This window comes from Thalia democratica, chromosome 1 (assembly GCF_965202585.1).
Source record: "Thalia democratica chromosome 1, ktThaDemo2.hap1.1, whole genome shotgun sequence".
Lineage (NCBI taxonomy): Eukaryota > Metazoa > Chordata > Thaliacea > Salpida > Salpidae > Thalia > Thalia democratica.
In genome coordinates this window covers 44,332,620-44,357,059 of record NC_139165.1, presented here as the reverse complement: position 1 = coordinate 44,357,059, position 24,440 = coordinate 44,332,620, and the positions used below count along the sequence as shown (strand labels likewise).

At 25.6% G+C, this 24,440-nt stretch overlaps 2 protein-coding genes across 2 annotated transcripts; both read right to left on the bottom strand.

The window, feature by feature from the left end:
- Positions 1–442: 442 nt before the first annotated feature.
- On the bottom strand, positions 443–10,103 carry LOC145834115 (phosphorylated adapter RNA export protein-like). Its single transcript, XM_082941471.1, has 7 exons — positions 9,814–10,103; positions 8,343–8,418; positions 6,138–6,261; positions 4,543–4,687; positions 3,143–3,266; positions 2,560–2,640; positions 443–1,816 (listed from the first exon to the last, which is right to left on the bottom strand). The coding sequence occupies exons 1-7, from the start codon at positions 10,095–10,097 to the stop codon at positions 1,607–1,609; spliced, it is 1,044 nt and encodes a 347-aa protein (XP_082797597.1). The 5' UTR covers positions 10,098–10,103; the 3' UTR covers positions 443–1,606.
- A 280-nt stretch (positions 10,104–10,383) lies between these two features.
- LOC145828625 (oxygen-dependent coproporphyrinogen-III oxidase, mitochondrial-like) lies at positions 10,384–11,566 on the bottom strand. The gene has a single exon (XM_082936383.1). It carries the CDS (start codon positions 11,544–11,546, stop codon positions 10,542–10,544), a length of 1,005 nt encoding a protein of 334 aa, XP_082792509.1. The 5' UTR covers positions 11,547–11,566; the 3' UTR covers positions 10,384–10,541.
- Positions 11,567–24,440: the final 12,874 nt, after the last annotated feature.

The following is a 24,440-nucleotide window of genomic DNA, read 5'->3' as shown; positions in this document are numbered from 1 at the left end:
GTAAAATTATATGCTTTATATTTGTTGCAGTTTGTAATACTAATGTAAACATTTTACCGGCGAGTTTGGTAAGTGTTGTGTAATTTTAAAATGAAAATAATTTTAAATTTCACATTTAAGTAGAAATTAAATAATAAAAACTTTTGTTTTCTACCAAGCTATTAAAATTTAAATTTTACAGGATAACCTTAAATTAGATTTGGGTTTATTCTTTATTAAAATATAGTCTCATGAAGGAAACGGAACATTAAAAAATTTAATTTGTATTTAACACTTTCTTTTAAATTGTAATATATTAAACCCATGTTGAAAACTTTAGTTGTTTCAATTATTCCGAAATTGTATTAAGTTAAATTTAAGTAGGCTAAACTCCTTGAAATTACATTATTTTATTATTCCAATTTGTAGTGCATCATTTATTAAAAAGTGTGAAGTGAAATAAAACAAAAAACAATTAATTAGAGCTAATTAGACAATTTAAATTATTTAGCAAATTACAAGGTTGCCACTTTTTGAATAAAAAAGAAAACTTGAACATCCAAAAATTAGTCTGGGTAAATACAAATTTAGGGGTAAATCTAATAGCAGTTTTTATCTTAATTTAGCAACTACTTTCAAAGTTCAACAAATTTGGCAAACTAAAAACCAATGTTTAAAAAAACTTACTAGTCATTTGCTTATATACAACTGCATACTTTTTTTAAAACTTTGGATAAATTACTCAAAATTCAACATCAGGCTAGATTCACATCTTTTATAACGAGATTTTTTCTTGATACCAGAACCTATTTGCAAGACGTTATCTTAAATGCGCTGCTAGCCTTAAATGAAAGTTTTACTCTAATGATTGATAAAAAAAATTTACTTAATACTGGGACTGTAAAAGCTGATAATGTTTACTTTGTTTAATATTTGTCTAAATTTTAAAGTAGTTGGTAAGTCTTAAGGAGTGGCAACCAAACTTGAATTAAAAGCTAACTTTCAGAAAAAAATTAACACAAGTTTCTCATTTGTTATTTAAGTTTTCAAGCTGAGCAACACAGGTAACTTAAAAAACTTATCAATTTTCATACCTAAAAAATACTTGCTAAAGCTAGTTAAAAAAATTACTTAAAACGTAAGTCTTATAGACTGCATAAACGCAACAATTAACACAAATTTAGCTTCTAGCTGAATATCTAAACTGTTTGTACAACAAATTAATTAGAACAATTGTAGAGGAATCATAACACAATGGGAAAAATTGGATGGATTCAAAACCAAACCTATCATGATTCAGAGCATATAAACAAAGCATTATCGGCAAAAAAAAGTTTACCCGAAAAAAGTCCAAGTTTAAGATGTTGGCATTGTACTTAAGAAATCGTTTTTTAGAGATTATTTTTACATAGGAATTTCATAAAAAACCCTACCTAATTTTTAAGGTAAACTAAACATAGCAGCATAATGCAAAACAATTTGGTAGAAACCGTTGCGTTTAAAAATAAAAACATATAAATAACTAAAACATTTAAAAGTTTCGCTTTAAAATAATTATAACAACTGAAAAATAAAAAAATATTGCGCTTTACTGCATATACAAACGGTGTTCATGACACCACAACCATCAGGTTTCCATAGCAGCAACAAACTGGATCTTCTGCACCTCATCACCTTTCTGCTTGACTTCAGCATTCAGTGCGCTCTCCCCTTTGTTGTGCTGGTTCTTCTGGTGATTTTTCTTCTGCTGCTTCATTTCGTAGTCCCTCTTTCTAGCCAGCTTCCTTCTCTCCTTGTTTCTTTTCCTTTCCTCGATCTTGTCGTCCTCTAAAAGTTTCTGCAAGAATGAGATGTACAACTTTTTTGAGAGAATTATGCAAGATTCTTACCATGTAGTTACGATTTAAATACTTTTGCTAATAAATTGATTTGTTTTTATTCTCATAAATTTAAACTATCAAGAGCAAATGTTTCAATCAACTTTGTGTTGTGCTAGTTATAATATGAAGTGAAATTACACTAAATGAAGAATAATTGTGATAAAATGCTTTTAATTTCATTTGTATAATTGTTTTTTTTATTAAACAAATAAACTGTAAAAAGTTATAGAGTTTTTAAAACATCAAACTATTTAAAACAGTTTTTAACTTTAAACAATCAACTTAAAAAAACTACACTTGAACATTTTCTTTAAAAAAAGTTAATTAGTTAAAATGTTTTCCTTAATTTTAAAATACACTTAAAACACTTTTAATAATAAAAATATTTCAAAAATTATATTTAAAACCAAATCAATACATCACCTGGAAAACAAACACAGCACCGAATACCATATTAGCTTAATTTGACAAAGCAAACATAGGCTATAAAAAAGGAGTGTTTGCACAACAAATTAGCCGACAGATAGTTAAAACAGTTTTTCTTTTAACAAGCTATTGTTTTACATCACACTGTCGCAAAAAATCTTTTAACATTTCTGTAAAACTTAAACAGTAAGTTTTAAAATATTCAAAAACTTTCCTTTGAAATGTTTAAAAACCTTTTAAAAGTTCATGAGTAAAATTCATTTAAAACTCTAACTTGAAATGCTTTTTGGTCAACATCACTGTCCAATTCAATCATTCTGATAAAAAGTCCACCGGGTGTCCTCCTTCTGTCGCCCTGGCAACATAGAAACATTAAAAAAGTTAAAAAATAAACAAATGGGTACATGTTCAACGGGGATCGTTGCAGTAATGTACATTATGTTTGTAGCATGTAGTACCACTGGGTACATTAAAATACAATACATACAATTGAAATTATTATTTTAAAATCTCAAAAAATTACTCGAAATTTCAGTTAGTAAAGATTATCATAGTATTAAAAATATAATTGTTAGAACTTAGATTGTGAAAATTTTAACTTTAATTTTAACTAGCCCCATAAACACAGTTTAAAACACGTAATCTTACAAGTATTAAAAAACTTAAACTAACTATTTTAAATCAGAGACTTTGTTGAGAAACAAAAAACTCTAATAATTTTTTAAACATCATATATAAATTAAAAGTAATTAAGTTCATGTTGATATGTTTACTTCATCAATATATAATAAAGTCAATAGGTATATTTAAACTTATTAGAACACAAACTTTTTTATAAAAAAAGTTGAACAAAATACCTGATTAATTTTCATGCCACCGTGTTTCTCAATTTGTTCAACTTTAGAATACAAAAACAATGCTTTTTTAACACCTAGAAAAACCACCATCTTCAGCATTAATTCTCGTTTTCTTTCCCATAACCTAGAATGTTGTTGTTTTTCAATTCAGCATGCCCATGCATACAAAGTATATAGCAAAAACAAAGTAACTATTTTATTGAACTTTTAACCTTACATTACAATTTACTAAGCTGTAAATTCATCAAAACCTTTTCGAAGTTGTATTTTCGGTTACATGACAATTCAAATTCGGACAATTAAAATTCCGACAATTCAAATTCTAAAAATAAAATTTAAAAAACTACAATTTAAAAAGTATTAAACATTTGAAAAAAAAATAAAATATGTATGCTGGTATTATTGATATCTACAAGCCATTTTTTCTTTTTGTAACATATTAAATACTTCTTAAGATATCAAAAAAATAATTAAAATAATTATACTTAAAAACTTATTTTAGTCATATCGAAAAAAATATATAATATTTTACAAAAAGAATAAAATGGCTTGTAGATATTAATAAAACCTACATTTATATATATTTTTTTTTTAATATATACTAATTTTTAATTTGTGGCCCTTTTAATTTTATTTTAGAATTTGAATTGTCGTGCACCCGTATTTTTAGTTTTATATAGTACGATTGTAAAAGCGCTAATGACTTGGTAATTATCAAAAAAAAAATTAACTAAAAAACTACAAACTACAATTTAAAAGCTAAAAATTTTGTATCATAAAAAACTACAGCTTGCATTAAAATCGCTAACTTTTTATTGTATTTTGTAATTGTTATCAACATAACCAATCTCTTATCATATATGATTAGCAAATAGTTCCTATTTTAATAAATACTGGTATTTGAAATTGATTTCAATAAAGCTCTAAATATTTTGTTATTATACATATTTAAATTTCTAATTATTTAATTAGGAAAAATAGACTATACTTTAAAACATTTTTATGTAATCAGCAGTACTTATGGAATTTTCACAAATGTATATTTAAATGTAAATGTTTACAAATAAATTAAGTTATTAAAATTTTTGAAGTAAGTCACTAAAGATTTCTCCTTAAAAAATTTAACCATAACATCTAAAATTTTGATAACAAAGTATGCAATATTATAAATTCCTAACGGAATTATTTACGTGAGCAATTATTCACCTGAAATAAATATAGCATGGTAAGCATTAAGAATTACTTTCTCCTTAGCAAGTTATGCAAACACATACTGTAGAGAAAATTTCAAATCACTTTTTATAGATTTTAGCTAAAGTTTCAAGTTACTGTAATTTTAGTAGTGACCTATGATTTAAGATGAATTTATCAATATAAAAAGCAGCAAAACTAAATTTAACCTGAAAGCAATTTCTTGAGCCACATCGGCGCAAGTTGAGTTTTCATCGACTTCATTTTTCTTGTTGAGGTACCTCGGCACGCCGTAGTCCAACTGAATCACATTGTTCTTTCCGTTTTGAAATCTCGCAACAGGTTTTTTGTGTCCTAAAAAAAGTTTTTGTTTTAAGTAACTTGTTACTTGGAGTATTAAACTTGGAACATTTTTTTTATATTTATTGAAGCTAAAAATATTTTTAGTGTTTTGAAATGAGTTGTTAATAATTTTTCTTTGAAAAATAAGCTACAGATCATTGTCAATAAAAAACATACAAACAAAATAGATAAAACAAATTTAAGTATAGATTTTTTTCTGAAAAAACATACTACTTTTAAGTAATAAATTAATTGAAAAATTAGTTTATAATAGCCAATAATGATAAAAGTTGTAACAATGGCTAATAATTAAAACCATCACTTCTTTTAATTTAAGTTTCATTGTTTAAATTGATAACTAAGATATTAGTTGCAATTTACAGTTTTTTATTTTTTAATTCAAGTTATCTTTTGATATTAGATAATTATTATTATTAGATATTAGCAAATAAATTTTGAAAGTTTCATAGTTTCCTAATAGAAAGCACAAGCTAAAACAACTGATTCAATAAAATATATCTCCTCCAATTTTTTAACAATTTCTTTTAAATTTTTCAAGTCTAATCTTTAATAAATTTATAAAAAGTATGTCAAAAAGATATTTTTAATTTTATAACCTTTTTAGAACTTACAGTATGTTTAATTTTATAAAAAGCAAATAAAAACATTTGTTTGATGGTTTTGTTAATAAAACATTTATTATTCAAAATGCTAAAAAAAAATGTTTTGAAATTTTCAAAAAACACTTTTTGAAATTTTGAGGTAAATTGTTTAAAAAACGTAAGAGACAGAATGAAAATTGGTCATAAGAACTTTAATCGATTCAGTTGCATTAGAAACGTAATTTAGTACTGACTAAATCTCAAAAATTAAATGAAGCTTTTAAATTCAAAAACAGTATCTTATATCAAAACTTTTTTGAAGTTGTATTTTTAGTTTTATATAGTACGATTTATACTACTTATGACTTTCAACTACGGGAAAATAATATGTCTTGTAAAAAAGTAGGTCAGGAAGGTCAACTTAATTTTTTTAAATTAAAAATGGTTAAAAAACAGTAAGTAAATCTGTTATTAGGCTATTATAACATACCTGCAATATAACGTTTTATTGTTTACTAACACTTTATCAAAAAAAAAAAAAACAACTTGTTAAAGTACATTGAACCATTAGAACCATTGTTCTTTTCAAACTAAATAGACCGACTAAAATATTTATTTAAATTTAAATGAAAACTTATATTTAATCAAAATTAGTTTCACTTAAAAGTTATTTCTGGAGCAACTTCCGGATTAGTTTAGGTACAAGATTTATTAATCTACTAATATAGTTTGTATTTGTAAAAACTTATTAAATTAATATATAAAACAAACTTTTAAAAGGCAAATGTTCTGCATCGAGTTTGTTGGACACAAACTTGAATCTAAAGATGCACAGCTCAAAAAAAAAAATGTACACAAACCACTTCTCCTGTGAGCTTTTTTGAACTTCCTGTCGTGGAACTGCTGCTGCTTCACATCGTCTGCAGACGAAGTTTCAATGTCGATGCCTTCCATCGTCTTTTGTATTGAGTTGTCAATGGAACTCTGCAAAACGAAACGAGAGGCTTTACCGAAACTAAATGCGTTTTCAAACAAGAAACTTCTAATCAAAAATGACAAACAATGTCAAGTTTAGTAGTTAAATCATAAACTATCATAAAAAACCTGAATCAATAAACTTTTTCTGACTCTGCTAAAACTTAATATTGTAATTACTATACATTAAAAGAGGCTGTCATCATTTTTTATAAAAGATTAAAATCAGTTACTACATCTATATACTCAATAATATTAGACCTCAATATTTTTGTTGAGTACTAATTATTGTTTCATATTCTAAATTACTTATAAAAATTAGCAGTTTTTTAGTTGTCTTTTTATTGTCAATTTTGTGTTTTGGTTTATCATAATAGAGTAATTATTTAGCAATTGTTTGTAAGTAATACAAATAAAATTAAAAATATCTATACTTATAAAAAAAAAATGCAAAAGACAAAACTGTACAATACTTTCTTTTACTTTATGTGTTCTCAACAATTTTTATGATTAAATAGTTTAGTAATAACAGAATTATACACTTGTAGTTTATAGTATTACTAACTTTCTAAGTAATAGTTTAATGTATTAGTATGTAAGTATTTGTACTCGATGCAGTACCATAGTTTTAGAAGATTATTATTGCAGGTGAAATGTAATAGGTCTTTTCGGTTTTCTTAATATATATTTAAAATAAAGTAGTACTATCAGCTTCAAAGTAAAAACTAATGACTGTCGACAGAATTAAAAGTAGAACAACAACGAAAACTTTTGACTATAATTCTTGACTTATTGTAAAAACATTTTTTATAAACTAAACATAATTGATACTTGAAGTAATAATAGTTTACTGAATGTGCTTATCTTTGTTTCCTAATGGTTATCAGGGTAAATTTACTTGTTAATTTTTCATTTATAAAGTAAAATTTTCTAAATTAATTGAAATTTTTGAAACATTAAACAACAACAATGCTATTTATCTTAAAATATTTAAATAGACATTTTGATTGAGTATTAACTTTTAAATAAATAAGTTTATGCTACATTACGCAACCATTAACTTATTTTTCAAATCACTTATTGGAAATATTTTCTTAAAGTTTTAAAACAATTCCATTAATTTTAAGATTTTTCAACATCCTCTCCCTATCTTTTTCTCATGTAGCTGACATTAGTAGCTGTTTTTATGAAGCACCAGTTTGCAACTTTTCATACTGGTATACAGCTTGAAAGTAAAACTTGTATTTTTTATCTAACGCATCGATTCTAGGAGTTAAACATTTTTTTCTTGATCATGAGACTTGTTTATTAAATAAATTTTGAACCTAAAACAACAAGAATCGACTGTGACAACCATTTGTTAATATTGTTAAGCATGCATGTGATTTTTTCTTAAATACTTTCATAATATGAAATATACAAAATACTAATCACCATAACATCAGCATAGTGACCTAAACGTCGGCTTTGAAATTGGAAATTTACAAAAGTATGTTTGTCACATTCTAAACTCTTTTAAAGTGTTAATTAGAAGATTTAAAAAAAAATCATTTTTTACATTTAAAGAAAACTAAAATTCTAATTATGTTGCAGTAAATATTAATTTTTATTACAAAGTGAAAACAATAAAAAAAGTGCTATATATTAAGTAAAATATATCAAACTTTCTTAAAGTGGGCCATGACAGATGTTCAGGGGGCCACGAGCAGCAAAGGGGCCAAAGGAAAGCATGAGCAGTAAAGGAGCAACAGGGGAGCCATAAGGTCATAATTGAAACTTACACTATATATTCTGGAGTTGATGATGAAGAGCAAAAAAAGTCTTAAGTGTTTTTAATAATAGTTTGAGTAATATTGTTAAAGGGGCCAAAGGTTTTAAATTTCTTTAAAGGAAGCTATTTGAAGGAAATTTGGGAAACCCTGATGTATATACTTTTTATTTAACAAAACTAATCTTTTTAGTAGTATGAACATTTTTTTTGAATATATTAAGTGAATATGTGTTAAAATACAATAAACTTATACCCTATCAAATTGCTAAAAACAAAAAATGTTTACAGTTGCACAAAAACGAACTCAAATTAAACTTACAGCTGAAAGTTTTCCGTCTTCCTCTGATACTTTGTTTTCTTTCGTAAACCTTGGTCTGGTGAAGCTCTCAGGACCTCTACAAAGAATAACAAAAATTTAATTAAAAGTTTTTCACCAAGTGTTAAATAGCAAACTCAAGTCAAGTTTTTAGTCAGAAACATGGTTAAAAACTTAGATACATATTTTCTGTATATATGTTTAAACTTTATAAAAAAGCTTATATTAGTGTAAGTTTAGGATAACAAAAAAAAAATTTGGTAAAAAAGTAATTGACTGACTAATGTAAACATAATGTTAACGCGAATTACTTCAATTAAATATTTTAGCGAACTATATAAGTTAAAAATAACTAAAAAACTTTAATTAGGCAATTCCCTAAGGAAAAAATAGAATACCATAAACTAAGTGTTTTTATTGAGGTTAAAAAAACTTTTATTAATTGTTACAATATAAGGTACAATCTGTTTTATAGAAACCTGAGCTTTTAATAAGCTTTTTAAATTGCTTTGTATCTTAATGGACTTTAGTATTTTTTCTTCAATAAACAATAATTAAATTTTTGAGTTACACCTTTTAAACTCAATCAAACTAAATAGTTGACATCATTTGCTGGTAATTAAAAAAAATTGATTTAACTTCTTTCAATAAAGTAGCATTACTTCAATTAAATATTTTAGCAAACTATATAAGTTAAAAATAACTAAAAAACTTTAACTAGGCAATTCCCTAAGGAAAAAATAGAATACCATAATTTAAGTGTTTTTATTGAGGTTAAAAAACTTTTTATTAATTGTTACAATATAAGGTACAATCTGTTTTTTAGAAACCTGAGCTTTTAATAAGCTTTTTAAATTGCTTTGTATCTTAATGAACTTTAGTATTTTTTCTTCAATAAACAATAATTAAATTTTTGAGTTACACCTTTTAAACTCAATCAAACTAAATAGTTGACATCATTTGCAGGTAATTAAAAAAAAATTGATTTAACTTCTTTCAATAAAGTAGCGATGTTGTTTATTATTTAGGTTGACTAAACCTAATTTTAAGAAAAACTATTCAGTAGCCATAATTTTCATTAAACAATACAGACTACCCTGAGTTGGCCTAACTTTCTTAAACAATAAGTAGTATAGGAAAATATTAACTTCGCTCATAAAAGTTAAAAAAAAGTTAAAAATACTTACCAAATGTTTTCAGCTTAGATTATATTATCTACTAAGATACATATATTTATTGTAAAAGGTTGAGTAAGGTTTTTTGATTTCTAAAACTTTAAACAAACATATTCCTTCGGGTTTATTTAGAAGAAGTTACACTACACATATGAATTAAAATTTTAAAATTTTTCCTTAAAAATATTAAACATACTTTCGATATCCTGTGGTGTTTTTACAAAAGTTATTATTATAAATACTTAAAAAATACTCTACGACCAAGGCATACTGATTTAAGAGCTAAAAAAATAAAACACCTTTCTTTTGTTCTACAACCCTCAACAGCAGTATTTACAAGATCTTTTATTGTTTCATCCTGCAACTGACTAGTCATCACTTTAGACCAAATGTCTTTTTTTCTACGAACTTTACTTACAAATTTGGAACCTTGACAAACTTCAACAACCATCCCATTATTTTGCTTAGACCTTTTGGCACTGGGTTGAAAGACTTCATCATCAGTATCTGAAAGTTGACCGTCTGACTTTTCAGACGCAGATGACTCATTATCACTTGCAGCTTTATCGTTATTTCTATACATTATCAGCTTTACTTGTTATGGTCTGTAAGAAAACTAATTTACTTAGTACCATAAAAATTTATTAAGCATTTACAATCATTTAAAGAGCTAAATCAATGCAGTAAAAAAAAATTAGTTAAAAATAAATTCTCAAGTATCATTACCAGAAAGAAATTAAATATTTGATGTTAAAATGTATCTTAATTTAAAAAGTAAAAAATGTTTAAAACAGATAAAGTCATTCTTCTAAGCAAAAATAAATTAAATAAATTAAAACTACAATCAATTGTAAAACAATTACTGGTAAAACTTGAAGTAAAGATGCAAATTTACTATTGTCATTAGAGCTGTTATATAACTCAAAAAATTAGCTAGATGTTAAAATGTTATGTAAAATTGTTTAAAAATTATTAAAACCGATTAAAACCAAATTACTCTAATTTATGATTTTTTTAACTGAAACCACTAGACCCAATCTCTTGGACTTTTCAAAACTTGCCACAGTTCATACTCTTTGCTTCCCTCTTCAGGTTCGTGCATGTACTCCCAACGCGAGGTCAACGGCAGTGACATCATAATGCTTTCAATTCGGGCTCCGGGGGTATTGAAGCCGAACTTTGTGCCGCGATCATATATCAAGTTGAACTCCACATACCTGCCCCTTCTCACCTGCTGCCACCTCTTTTCCTCAGCTGAAAAGTTCTTGCTCTTGTTCTTTTCAATGATGGGAACGTAGCAGGGTATGATGGCCTTTGTGCAAGACTTTATAAACTCAAAGGCGGTTGCCGGATCTTCAGTTTCCAAATCATCAAAAAATATGCCTCCAACCCCGCGGCACTCGCCCCTGATGGGAATGTGAAAGTACTTGTCACACCACTTTTTGTAATCCGGGTAGTAAGAGTCTTTGTGCTTGTCACATGCAGACTTCAGTTCACTGTGGAACAGTTTCACGTCGGCCTCATCCAGGTACATCGGGGTCAAATCAGTGCCGCCTCCAAACCACCACGTCTTGCTCTGGTCCAAGTTTGTGACTTCAAAGTACCTGTAGTTGAAGTGGATAGTAGGGCAGTGGGGGTTGGTGGGGTGGATGACCGAGCTCACTCCCATGGCAACGTAGGGAAGTGTGCCGTCTTCGTGGCGCTCAAACTTCTTTCCCCTGGCGCTTTTCATTTGTTTTTCAGCGCCTTCACTCAAAGACCCACAGACAAGACTGACATTGACTCCAGCTTTTTCAAAGACATCTCCATCCTGCAAGACACAAGTCACACCTCCTCCAGTATTGTTTTCTTTGCTCCATTTGTCAACTTTAAACTTCTTTGAAGTTTCCAACTTTTCAATTGCCTGACAAACTTTAAACTGTGTTTCCATAATCAGCATTTCCATTTTGTTTCTCATGAGATGGCTGTTTTCTTGCAACTGCTTAAGAGGAGTTACTGGTAAAGCCATCAAGTCATCAGCATTGAACTCCATATTACTGGATTTTTATTTCAAAATCTGAAAATATAGCAGGGTATACTAACAATGATTACAAAAATAAGGTTGACTACAAAGTTAATAGTTAGTAATACACAAAATAACAAAATAAAAAACTAATAACTCAATTATCTAGAAAACAAACAAATTATCTTAAATTCAAATAATATGTTAACAAAAGATAACTAAAATTCATTTATTTCTAATTATAATTACTTAGTTATACAAAAATTAAGTAACCTTCAAGCCAAATAACATCATAAAATAGAATAAATGATTTGTTTTTTTTTACTAAATATTCATATTTAGCTTCAAAACATGTAAAAAATATAAATAAGCAATACCACAAAAAAACAATAAGTTTTAGAGTTTTTTTATTATCAATCTTTTACATACTTAAAAGTATACAGAATATTATTCATAAGATAAATAAATTTAGTGATAATTTTTAAAACTTACCAAGAGGTACTTGTAAAAATGTTTTAGATAAAATTTTGAACATTAGTCTGCTATTTTACTTGATTTAAAACAAACAAGGTGTTTTACTAAACACAAACATATTTTAACAAATTTTCATCAAAGTGAAACAACTTTTCAAAATAGAGAGAATGTTAAACTTATACAGCCTTATAAGATATAAACTTAATTCTAATATATTAAAATAAAATAATGTTAGAGCGCAAGTCACTTAATAACATATCAGTCTTTCAATAGAAATTTGAAGTTGGGCTTTTTTATTTTTTATGTAACCTATAAGTTTACTTGGTGATAAAAAATACCAGGAACCATTGGGAAATTTCAATCTACCAAGTTGATTTAAATTGCTTTTAGGATAAATTACATGCAAATGCAGATGCTCAACTGTAATGAAAGGTGGCCAATGGAAGCCAATAAGCAACTCTTTATCGTCAAAGTGTTCTCCTATGGTTGACTTAATAAAATCAAGAGCAAAACTCTCCAAATCATGTATTAAGGGTATATGCTTGCTTTCTAGAGTTTTAGGATTTGTCACAAATTTAGTTGGTACAACTAAGTAATGATGATCTGAAGCTGGGCTTCTATCTTTAAATGTTGCTACATCTCCATTAGATTGTATTACTTTACTCCCATCCTTTAATAAATCACAGAAAACACATGGTTTTGATTTTGATAATCCCATTTTTAGCATAATATCTAAAAATAATTGTATTGAAATGTTCATTGAATATTCAAGTTGTAAAAAGTTTTATAATTACTAACTTTAATAAAAAAGTACAGTGATTCTTTGCTAATCCGGCCATGATGGGCAAGCTTTTTTTTAGATTATGGCCGAATTAGTCTGTGACCCAATAATGCACATACAATAACAAAACAATGTTTTTTCTTTTAATAATCTACCTTTTTATATTGTGCAATGCATTAAATTTTTTGTTAATTTATTTTAGTTCATTTTTTTATTGAAACAGAAGTTAAAACAGACAAAATTAAACAAAATAAAACTTTGATACTGAAAAAAAATTTGAACTATGACGTAATTGTAAACTGTTTGCTTAGTTAGAGAAATGATGTTAGACATATGTTTATAGTAAAACATTGATTCTAACTCGATATAAACCTACTTTTCAACTGAAACCTGCCAAATAAGCAAAGAAAAACTGTACAAATACTAAACATAGTTTATGCAAGTTAAAAATAATAAAATTCATATATTAATTTCAACGTGACATTTAAAAACATTTTATTCAAAAGTATACAATAGAGTAGTGATATATTATAAAATAATTTTTCTTTATTTACAAATACTAAAATTCTATTTTATTTACAAAACTTAAAACTATGGTAAGATTATTAATTTCTTTTTTAAGTAAGACTTAGAAGCATTTGCTATTAAATATATAGTGAAAGTAGTATAGAAACAATAAAAAGATAAAAGTTTAAAACATTTTCAACTATGAACTTGATATTTAAAAAAAAATATGTTTCCTTGTTTATTTGAATGTTGTTTTTGAATTAAAAATGAAGTACATAACTTTACAGTAAGTTTTATAAAAAAGTTCACTTTTTCACTAATATTTTATAGAAAATTAATGATTAAAGGATTTGGGATTAGGGGGTGGGGTAAATCACCTTTTTCAATTTTGTTTTATTTTATTGAGTTTTAACTAAGCTACAAGTTGCTTTTTACAGATTTTCAAAACTCAAAATATTTTTTGAGATATAGCCAGTCAAAGTCGAAGACTACAATAGGTTCCTTATGTAGGCGCAAACTAAAATGGCAAATAACTAGAAATAGTCTTTATTTGCCATTTTAGTTTGCGCCTTTCATAAGGAACCTATTGTTGCCTCCGAATTTGACCTTCTTTATCTCAAAAATTGTTTAAACTTTTAATACCTGTAAAAAGCAACTTTAAGTTTTAGTTAAAACTCTATAAAATATGATCAAATTGTGAAAAAAGTGATTTACTCCCCCACCCTATGCCCTTAACCTCTAGGTTATCAGGGCACTAAGCTATGGACTAAAACACTTAATTACTTTAAAATCCGCAGCCATCTTTAAATGTTTTAGATCAAACCGAGGGACACCTACTAAAAAAGAACTGACTAAATAAATTATTGACAAGTTGCATAGGAATGTTATAATTATATATCTTAGGGGAATAATGCATACAAATAAACTATATCAGAGGTCAATATTGATCATAATAACTTAACACAGATGCCATTGGTGCAGTCTAGATTTTAGCATTTTTTATTCATGGTTGCCACTGATCAAGCTGAGAAAAGTTTCCTGACTTTTTCCTGACTTTTTACCAAAATTTTCCTGACTTTTCTAAATCAAACTCTTAAACCAAACTTATTCTAAAATACTTAATCTAACACTTTAAACTATATAAAGCTTTCAATCTAATTTTAATACAGGTTAAAAACAACAGTTTATTGCTGAATTCTAACATCAAACTTCCAGTACATCACTTAAACCATTTGTGTATGATTGATGTTTGTAATAAACAGCTCGATCAGCAAAATACTTGTAATATTACCTTATAAACACAGCTTGTCTGATAAAAGACACAATTTTTTAGCATATCCTAGCATGAATGTATCTAGATAAACAAACGACATACAAGAAACTTTTACAATTAAAACCTTGAACTAATAACCAACTTTCACAACTAAAATCTTAAAACGATAACAAATTTTTACAGTTGAACCTTAAAACAACAAAGAACACAATTTTTTAGAATATTTAAACTTTGACATAATTAAAATATAAAAAAAAATAATTAAATACTGATCTGAAAAAGATAACAATGGTTAGTCTGAGTTTGAAAACCCAATACCTAAAGTAATAGTTTCCTGTAAAATATTTCTAATCTAACACCTTAATACGAAAAATAAATTTACTCTCTACCAGTAATAAGCTATTTATCTAACTAAAAAGTAAACCTTAGTCAGACTTAGCATATAAGTTGTAGAACAACCTAGAAGTTAAAAATATATAATAATAAAAAGTATTTACTTAAAACATCTTTTACTTATATAAATTGTTCACTTAGTTCAATAAAATAATACCCAAACTATTTAATATAAAATCCTTAAATTAAAATCAATTAAAAAAGAATAAACTTAAGTAACTGTAAAAAAAGACATAAAAAAGTAAACTATATATCTATTGTATAAAATATTTCCTCTTATCATTAAGTATAAAATTTGTAACAAATAAATATACTCTTATTTACTTTAAAAACTTAAGTTACTCTACAAAAAATACAAGTATTAAGTAAACTTAATCTTGGCATAAACCTCTCTTATAACTTATTTTATAAACTTAAATAACTTTTAAATAAATTATAAAGAAATATACACATCAACTTGTTACATAAAATACTAAACTAAATGCTTAGTTATAAAGAACTCAATTATTTACTTAAACAAAAAACAATTTGATTCTAAAATTATGCTAGATAAACTTCTGTGTATATATCACAGTTTCACTATGGAATCGTCCTTGCTACAGATCATCAATACTAAAAATCTTACAAAATCTGCTTGTTCAAGTAGGGTACTTGTTCAATATGTTAATAGAAAATTTTTGCAGTTTTATAAAGGATATTTTATTAATTTATACCAGATGAAGGCATTGGAAATGAATTTAAATATTTTTGTAAATTTCTAGGAAAATTTTGGAACTTTTTCTGACTTTAAAGTACTTTTAATTAATTTTTACCATTTGAAGGCTTTTAAGAACAAGGAATTTTGTAAATTTAAACTGACAAAATCTGTTTTTTTTTTAATTTTATCAAATTTCCTGACTTTTCCTGACTTTTGTCATTTTTTTTTTATTTTTCCTGACTTTTCCTGACCGAGTGGCAACCCTGATTAGTGCAATTTAATATCTTGTTAACTTCTTAATTTTTGTTCAATGAGAGTCAATCTACTACCTTGGCTCTGACAGGGTATATTTTAAGTACACTTTCTTTGTTAAATTAGGGTAATGCAGTTGTCTGTTCAGTTGTTTTGTTAGATCTAAGTTAAGACTTTGAAATGTGTGAAAACTGTTTATTAAGTAGAATATAATGATGTATAATAAAAACAAACTTGAACTATTAGAATCATATTTAACTGAAATAAAATAGTAGAAGAAGAAGTACCACAGGATTCAATCTCAGAAATTTATTATTTTATAAATAAATACAATTGATTGACAAAACAATAATAGTTAAAAAGACTTAACTTTCTAAAACTGCAAATTAATCTATACTTTTATTAAACTTAAAAACATATATTATAAATAAGATAATGCCTACCTAAATTATAACTATTAAGTAAATCAAAAATTAAGTATATCTGGTCAACAGGCTAAAACTAAGTAATAAAAAAAGTAAATTTCTCTTCATTCCCTAAAAAAATATTTAGAAAAAAAAAACTACATAATCTAAGTTAATTTTTAAAAGTAGTTATAGGTACTTTTGTATTACAATTCTTAGAAATCATAACATTGACAAACTTAAAAAATAAATATATTATAACTGATTGGTATGTTATATAAAACAGTATACCATTTCAATAAAAATCTAAATACTACTTATTAAACCATAACAGAAAAACTTGGGAGAGTGTTTTATATATCTGTTATGGATTTAAATAAATTAGCTAATAATGTTTGAAGTTTTAAATACTATGTCTTTATTTTAAATTATATTTTATCTTCTCACAAATTAAATTAGGTATGGTTGTTGTATGGTAGAGGCAAATGGATCAAGGTGGACACATGTTTTTTCTTTTAATTTATTTTAGGTCTTCTTCAAAGTTTTATTGAATGCAAGTTCATAGTTGCTATTCTTTCAATCACAAAAATTGAGTTTTTCAAATCTTTAAAAATGTTTTTTTTTTAATTAATAAAAAGAAAGTTGTTCAAGAAAGTTGGTTACAAAATAACAAAACTAAATCAACGAAATCTTATTTAAAATCTAAAAAAAAATCCTCCCTGAGATTGCTAAAAAACCTAAATTAAGGGCATAGAGGGGTAAATCACCTTTTTCACAATTTAGTCTTATTTTACTGAGTTTTAATTAAGCTACAAGTTGCTTTTTACAGATTTTTTAAACTCAAAATAATTATTGAAATATAGCCGGAGACTATAATAGGTTCCCTCATAAAAGGCGCAAACTAAAACGGCAAACAACTAGAAATCACTAAAAACTATATTATCCTACGCTTTTTGAGATAGCTACCTCAAACTTTCAGGAAATGCTTCTTGCAATATTTAGAAAATTTATTGGAATAAATTTAAAAATTAAAATCTTATGACAAAAAAAGCTGTTTTTTTTTGTTTTTTTTTTTGTATAAAATTTTTGTTTTTTAGTTATTAAAAAATTAACTATGCCCTTAATCCTAAGTTTATCATTAAAAAAAAACTACACGGAGTCATATTGAGTTTATAAAAGAAATTCAAAATATCCCAATTTATCCTGAGCTGTACTGAGTCATCCTGATATTTTTTAAAACTTTAAAAAATCCTGAGTGTCCCGAGTGTGTGGCAAGTCTGCAAGTTTTCTTTTCTTTTGGTAGAAAATTAAATTTAAGGTAAAAAAAAAAGATTTAATAGTAAAAACTTACTAAAAAATACTGTAATACTATTTTAAATATGTTTTATTAAAAACAAACTCTGGACAACTAATCACTTTAATATAGTTTTTTATAGCAAATAATTATTATCTAATCTAAATTTACTATTAAACAAGCAAAATGGCCACTCATGTAGAGGAAAAAGATAAAGTTTTTAAGATTTATAGACCTAACTTGTGCATTTATTTTAAAAGTTGGGATGAAAATTAATAAACTATCATAAAATATTACAAATTAAGGGGTAATTTAAGTAAGGAAAATATTATAAGTTAAAATTATGTTTATTTATAACTTAAGTGTTCTTATCTAAAAATTCAAAATAAGAGATATATTACTAACTTCTTGATTACAAGTCATATTCTGATAACATGTTGTAAAATAGACTAAACTTTCAATGATAAACTACTTTTGCCAAGTATATAGTATTTATCAGAGTTGCCTGCCACTCTTTGAGCAAAAAAAAACAGCCTGAGTGACCTAAGTTACATCAACCTAGTATGAGATGATAAAAATATCAAAAAATTTGTTTTATTAAGTCATAAATTAAAATTGTACTGTTAACCAAGATTAATTACTTAAAATGATCTAAATAATAACAAAGGAATTTTCAAGAATAAACAGATTTAAAGGTTAAAAAGACAAATCTGAGACTCAAAAAATATCCTAACAAGCATGAGTTTTTAAAAATTTCAAACTAGCCTAAGTTATCAGGATCAGATGAGCAACCTGAGAGCGTGGTTTATGGTCTTAAGTTTTATCTTAGGTTTGACAATTTATCTTAGGTTTATGTATAGAAGAAAATTCTATTATGTTTAACTTTAGATGAGCCTGCTTTGGTTCAATATAGTGGAATTTATCATGGAATTTATTAGCTTTATTTGCAATGATTTTCAATTTTATTTTAAAAATAATTACATAAGCAGGGCTTTGCCCTGCTAATGTTATTATATTACTTCATGTAATTTTAGCTGGCACCTTAGGTGACTCTTCAACTGTATATAATAGTGTCATTTCAACAATACAACTTTTAAACTTTTTTGTATTCTTTTAGTATTATGGCTTATGTGTGTTACATATTGTTGTGAACTTTGTATTAAATTTAACTTGTTTTGTTAGGCTTTATTAAACTCTAAAAATAGTGTTATTAGTAGTCTTAGTGTCTTGTTTCATAGTTGAAATGACACTGTCCTTCATAAGTATTGTCTTTAGCTTTCCGATATTAATATTATTGAAAAAAACAAAAACCATTAATAATGTAAAATATAATTTGAAATGACAGTGAGTTGAAACGACACTATTGTTAGAGTTAAATTAAGCCTAACAAAACAAGTTAATTTTTCTACTAAATTCACAGCAATATGTAACATACATAAACCAAGATACTAAAAGAATACAAAAAAGTTTAAAAGTTGCATTGTTGAAATGACACTGTTATATACAATTGAAAATCACCTAAGGTGCCAGCTAAAATTATATTCAGTAATATAAGTATATAAGCAGGGCAAATAAACATACATAAATCATAATACTAAAAGAATAGAAAAAAGTCTAAAAATTGTATTGTTGAAATGACACTGTTATATACAGTTGAAGAGTCACCTAAGGTGCCAGCTAAAATTACATTCACAGGGTTGCCACCCGTTTTTTCAAAAAATTTTCCAGGTTTTCCAAATTTCTTCCAGGTTTTTAAAAGTACACATTTTTGGGTCTATTTTTAGTTTTAAGTTAATTTCTATTAAAAAATTGTGTTAAATAGTATTTAAACATTAAAAAGATACTGTAAAGTTACTTTAAACATGTTTAAAAAAAAAAAATTATGATGACAAAAAAATCTTATTTATATGATAGATTTTTTATGTCTAATCAAATTTTACAACTGAAAATGTTAAAATTATTAAAAATTCCAATTTTTTTGATCAAAATTCCAGGTTTTTCCAAATTTTTTTTCAAAATTTCTCAAATTCCAGGTATTTCCAGGTTATTTTTGCCTAAGCTGTCAAATTCCAGGTTTTTCCAGGTAAAGTGGCAACCCTGCATTCAGTAATATAAGTATATAAGCAGGGCAAATAAAATTGAAAATCATTGAAAATAAAGCTGAAAAATTCCTGTATATTGAACCAAAGAATGCTCACCTAAAGTTAAGCAACACCAAAAATTCTAAGAAACTTAAATAACCCTAACTATATTTCTGCATTTCTATCTTAACTCAGACATGTTTAATCTAAAAATCAAACAGATAAAGAGTTTAAGAGGTTTTTTTATTTTTCATTTGAATGTTTAGAGCATAAAGGTAGGGAAAGTAGGATGAATCTAAAAGTATTTATCCTAGTTTTTTTCATATAATTACCTCACATTTTCAGGAAAAATTTCTTGCAAAATTTAGAAATTCTTTCTGACAGATTAAAAAACAAATAAATGAAAGTTTTATAACAAAAAAAAACAAAAAAAAGTTTTTTTTTTGTTTTTATAACATATAATTTTTATTTTTTATGATTGTGAGTCTCTATATATTCTCTATATGTTACTACTGTGAGATTTTATTTATGATGACTGAATTATTTAAGAAATAGATAAAAAGCTTGGCATATTGTGAGTAATTATATTTTTATCAAATTACAAACACATATATATGTCTGGGACAAGACTTTAAAATGTATCCCTGGTGTAGGACTCCATAATCTTAAGGTTTTTCATGCACCAGGTCCTGGGACCAAATATTTTCAGTGCTTTTTTATGTTGTTCAATAAACAATACATATATAAAAATAAATTAAAGATTTAGACTCTTTTTTAAATTACTATGTGTTTTCAAAGTTTCAATTTTATACTACTATCTTACTTCTAGTTTACTAATAAGCTGTATGTTGCATTTTTTGTAGTTTTTCTAGTAGAAATGACAAAAAAAAAATGTCAATGATTGTAAAACCAAAATCGAAGAGTTAAAATGGTGCATTACACCTGGTAGGCTATATTTTTTGTGTCAATATTGACAGTATGAGGTTTAAAAAAAAGAGCTTACCACTATTTAAGTAAAAGTAGTTTAATTTTTTTTCATGATTATTGTTTTTTTTTTCCTTTCTTATGTTTGTTGTAGATTGTTATTTTCAGTAGTACTTACTTTATTCTTCTAAACTTATAAAAGTTTAAAAAGGTGAAAATTAATCATTTCTATTTTTTCAAACTATTAACAAGCAAAGACTGCAAATTCAGATTTTGGATTTTGTATTTGCTGAAGCAGTTGCTTTGAAAATTATATTTACTGCATTTCAAAAACATCCAAGATATTAAAAAAACTCAACATTCTTAATGTAAACAAGTTATAACATTTCCTGATACAAAAACGATCTAAGCTCTACGCTACGACTACAGTGTGCTTTATTAGGTATATTTATTTTCTTATTAATTAAAATTTATAAGTTGTTAATGACGAGAAGTTTTAATTAATTCAAATGAATTACATACATATACAAATATTTTGGTTTTGATTAACTTTGACAAATTGTATCTATTATACATGATTTACCACTTTTAATTTTATTTGTATTGTTAAACTTTAATTACTGATTAATTTGAAACCAAGTTAAACAAGCTTATTAAAATTTAAAAAACTTAATTTTTTTTATTAGACAAACTGATAGTTTCAATTGTTAAAACAATACATCAAAAGACTTAACAAAACTTACTAAAACAGACTTTAAGCCAATAATAAACCATAGTATACTTCATTCGTAGAATATTTTAAAGATAGTTCATTTGAGATAAATATAACTTTGCTTTTGTTTATAAATCCATACAGCACATGTTATATGGCCTGCATTGAAATTTATGATTAACATTGTTTCAATTCAACATATAAAAAGAATAGATTTTTATTTCAAAGTTAAGAAACAAATATTTTACTGACCAACAAAACCGATGACAAACTTGTTAAAAACGTTACGTTTTGAACTACAGAATACTGTTTTGCTAGAAACAAAATATAAACAAATCTAAAAAGTGTTTAAAGGTTATAATGTATATAAAAAAGCATGTACAGAGCATGTTAACGGATATAATGTTATTAATTATAATAATTCAAAGCTGAATACAATTCGTAATATTTTACAGTCGAACTTTTTTTAGTATAGTTTTCTATTTAAACTCAAAATATGTTGTAGCAGTGCGTACCATTGCTAAGATCTTATTGTAAAAATAAAAAAGTGAAGGTATAAATAGATTAAATTCAATAGGTTATTTATTTTGAAATTGAAATACTTTTGAAGTCTTAAGTGATTTAAAGGAAAGATTAGTTTCTATACAAGCACAAACTAAATTTGTAGACAATCTTTATTTTTCTATAAAATATCTCAAACAGAAATAAAATAACAGTGTTTTAAAATTGTTTAAACCTTAAGTATGGAGAAAGATAGCTAATTTAAAATAATTTATGTATTTTTCTTTTATGTACTTTAATTTTAAACAACACTAAAAGTCAGCAGGTAAAAGACTATCTTAAATTTTTACACACGTAAATCTATTTTCGAATTATACAAGCTTTCAACAACTATTACTCTCGTTGCTAGTCTTTGGGAATTTAAAACTTTCATAATAAAATAATAACATCTAAAATAAGTGACTTATTAGTAAGTGCATTGACTTCAATTATTATTTTTTTTGTTCTGCCACACCAATTTGCTAGATTACCTATAAATAATTCGTCAAACGTTACTCAAGTACAACAAAATTTAATTTAAACAAACATTTATTAATTTTTATCAAATCTCTACTTCTTAACCCAACTGTCCAATCACAACAAGCTATCTCTACTTTAACCCATAAAGAGTGAATAAAAGGCTAAATACAGAAACCTTTCATTGAAACAGTATTTTGTTTTATAATTAAAAATATAACAAAATAAATAAAAATAAATTTAGTTTTCTCTTTGTTCAAAAAATCATATTCGAGAAATTGAAAATATTTGTACAATCTGCATTTTATTTATTTCCACAGTACCTAAAAACGGTAAAAAACAACATACAAGGTATTTAGTTTTTTTTCATTGTTCAGTACAAATATCAGAGTGTCCAGTGAAAGTTTAAGAAATTTTTTTGGTTTGGCGGTCCAGATTTATATGCTCGCACTTTTACCTTTCGCGGGCCGCAACTTGCCGACTTCTTTGTTTACTCAAATATTAATGCTTAGGCAAAAGATATTTTTAGTGTTTGAAAACGAAAGCTGTTGTATTTTCAGTTTATATATCTTTAAAATGTAAAAAATTAATAAAATTGTATTTTATACAAAAACTTACCCAAACATCGATCAAAAAATAAAGTATATAATAAACAAGTTATATTTTCAATTAAACTTCTAATAAAAAAAGTTCGATACAGAAATAAATTTTTTTAAATAATTAAAAACTTTCATTCTTAATCAAATTTTTAGCTCATTTAATGCTGGTTGCAAAAGCATTTTAGTTCAAGCATTATTCACACCAAATGCAGTAAAACTTAAGTTAAATGTTAATAAGTATTGTTAACTTTAATTTAAAATAAAATTAATACACCTTTTTTCATTAATTACTATAACAAAAACTTAGGAGTGTTGTTCCACAAATTTTATCTTAACCTTTAAGTCATTATTAACGAGCTCTGGCATCTAAGATAAACACCAAGTTTTATGGCTATATTTCTGTTACCTTTATCCACCTTTTTATATTTGTTTAATTACTTTTATGACACAAAAGTTTGTGTTTCTCAAAAAGTTTGTGGTTGCCTGATATAAGAGCATGTATTTAGTTTTAGTTTGTCTACTATAAGCTGGTCTTAAAACTCAGCATTGTACCTAACCTAATATAAAGTCTCTATGGCCAAAAAATTCAAAGTTTTACTTAAGTATACTTATATTTCACATGCTTTTTCACCCTTATCATGCAGAACGCAAAAATTAAGATAGGAAAATGAACCTCTCTTTACGCAAATCTGAAACTATTTAAAAATTAAAAATAAATAAGCTATTAAACTTTTGTAGTTTAGTTTTAATAGGTTTTTATAAAAAAAAAATTAATGCTAAACATTTAAAACCAATAAAATCTGAAGAACGTCTTATTTTGTTCTTGTTCTTCAAGTAAATTAGTGATGCGATGTTTTATTTAAAAAAAAATTGTTTGATATTTTTAATCAAAGTTTCAGTTTATTGTTTAGAATTAGTGCATCCTCTTAAATTATTATTTACATATACCGGTATAAAAAATAATAATAATAATTTTTATTGAACAATAAAAAAGCGCTCAAAAAGTTCGGTCTAAGGACCTGGTGTACAAAGGAATCTTTCGGTTATCGAGTCGTACACCACATGCTTATAAAGTTTCTTACGAGCTATATTGCACATAGTTTTTTTATCATTTGAGTATTTGGATCTTTAGTAATGAAGAATCAATTAAACGAAAAGAAAAATGAAAGAAAATAAAACTAAACGAAAATTAAGTGAAATTTGTGTTTAATAATGTACTATGAATCTTGTTTAGTAACATATGAACTAAAAATATATATGCAACTTTAAATTAATTTTTAAAAGTAGATAAAAAACACTAATAACAAACGTGTGAATACTTGAATTATAGGTTACAACTTCTTTAAAGAAAGTAAAACGTAATACGCTGAAATTTTTACAAAAAAGATTTTTTAAAAAGGTAATTTTTATTTTATATAATAATCTAACTTGATCAGTAAAAATAATTTTACAATTAAATAGTTAAATAAACTATTGTATTTTTTTTAAAGAATTATAGAGAAGTGATTTTTACAAT

Excerpts from the sequence above, each read along its gene's own strand:
- LOC145834115 (XM_082941471.1), bottom strand. The coding sequence starts at position 10,097 with ATGTATAGAAATAACGATAAAGCTGCAAGTGATAATGAGTCATCTGCG. Across the intron at positions 3,267-4,542 it reads GCTCAAGAAATTGCTTTCAG|GTTATGGGAAAGAAAACGAG; the intron begins GTTAAATTTAGT and ends ACAACATTCTAG. Across the intron at positions 2,641-3,142 it reads GTGGCATGAAAATTAATCAG|GGCGACAGAAGGAGGACACC; the intron begins GTATTTTGTTCA and ends CTATGTTGCCAG.
- LOC145828625 (XM_082936383.1), bottom strand. The coding sequence starts at position 11,546 with ATGGAGTTCAATGCTGATGACTTGATGGCTTTACCAGTAACTCCTCTT.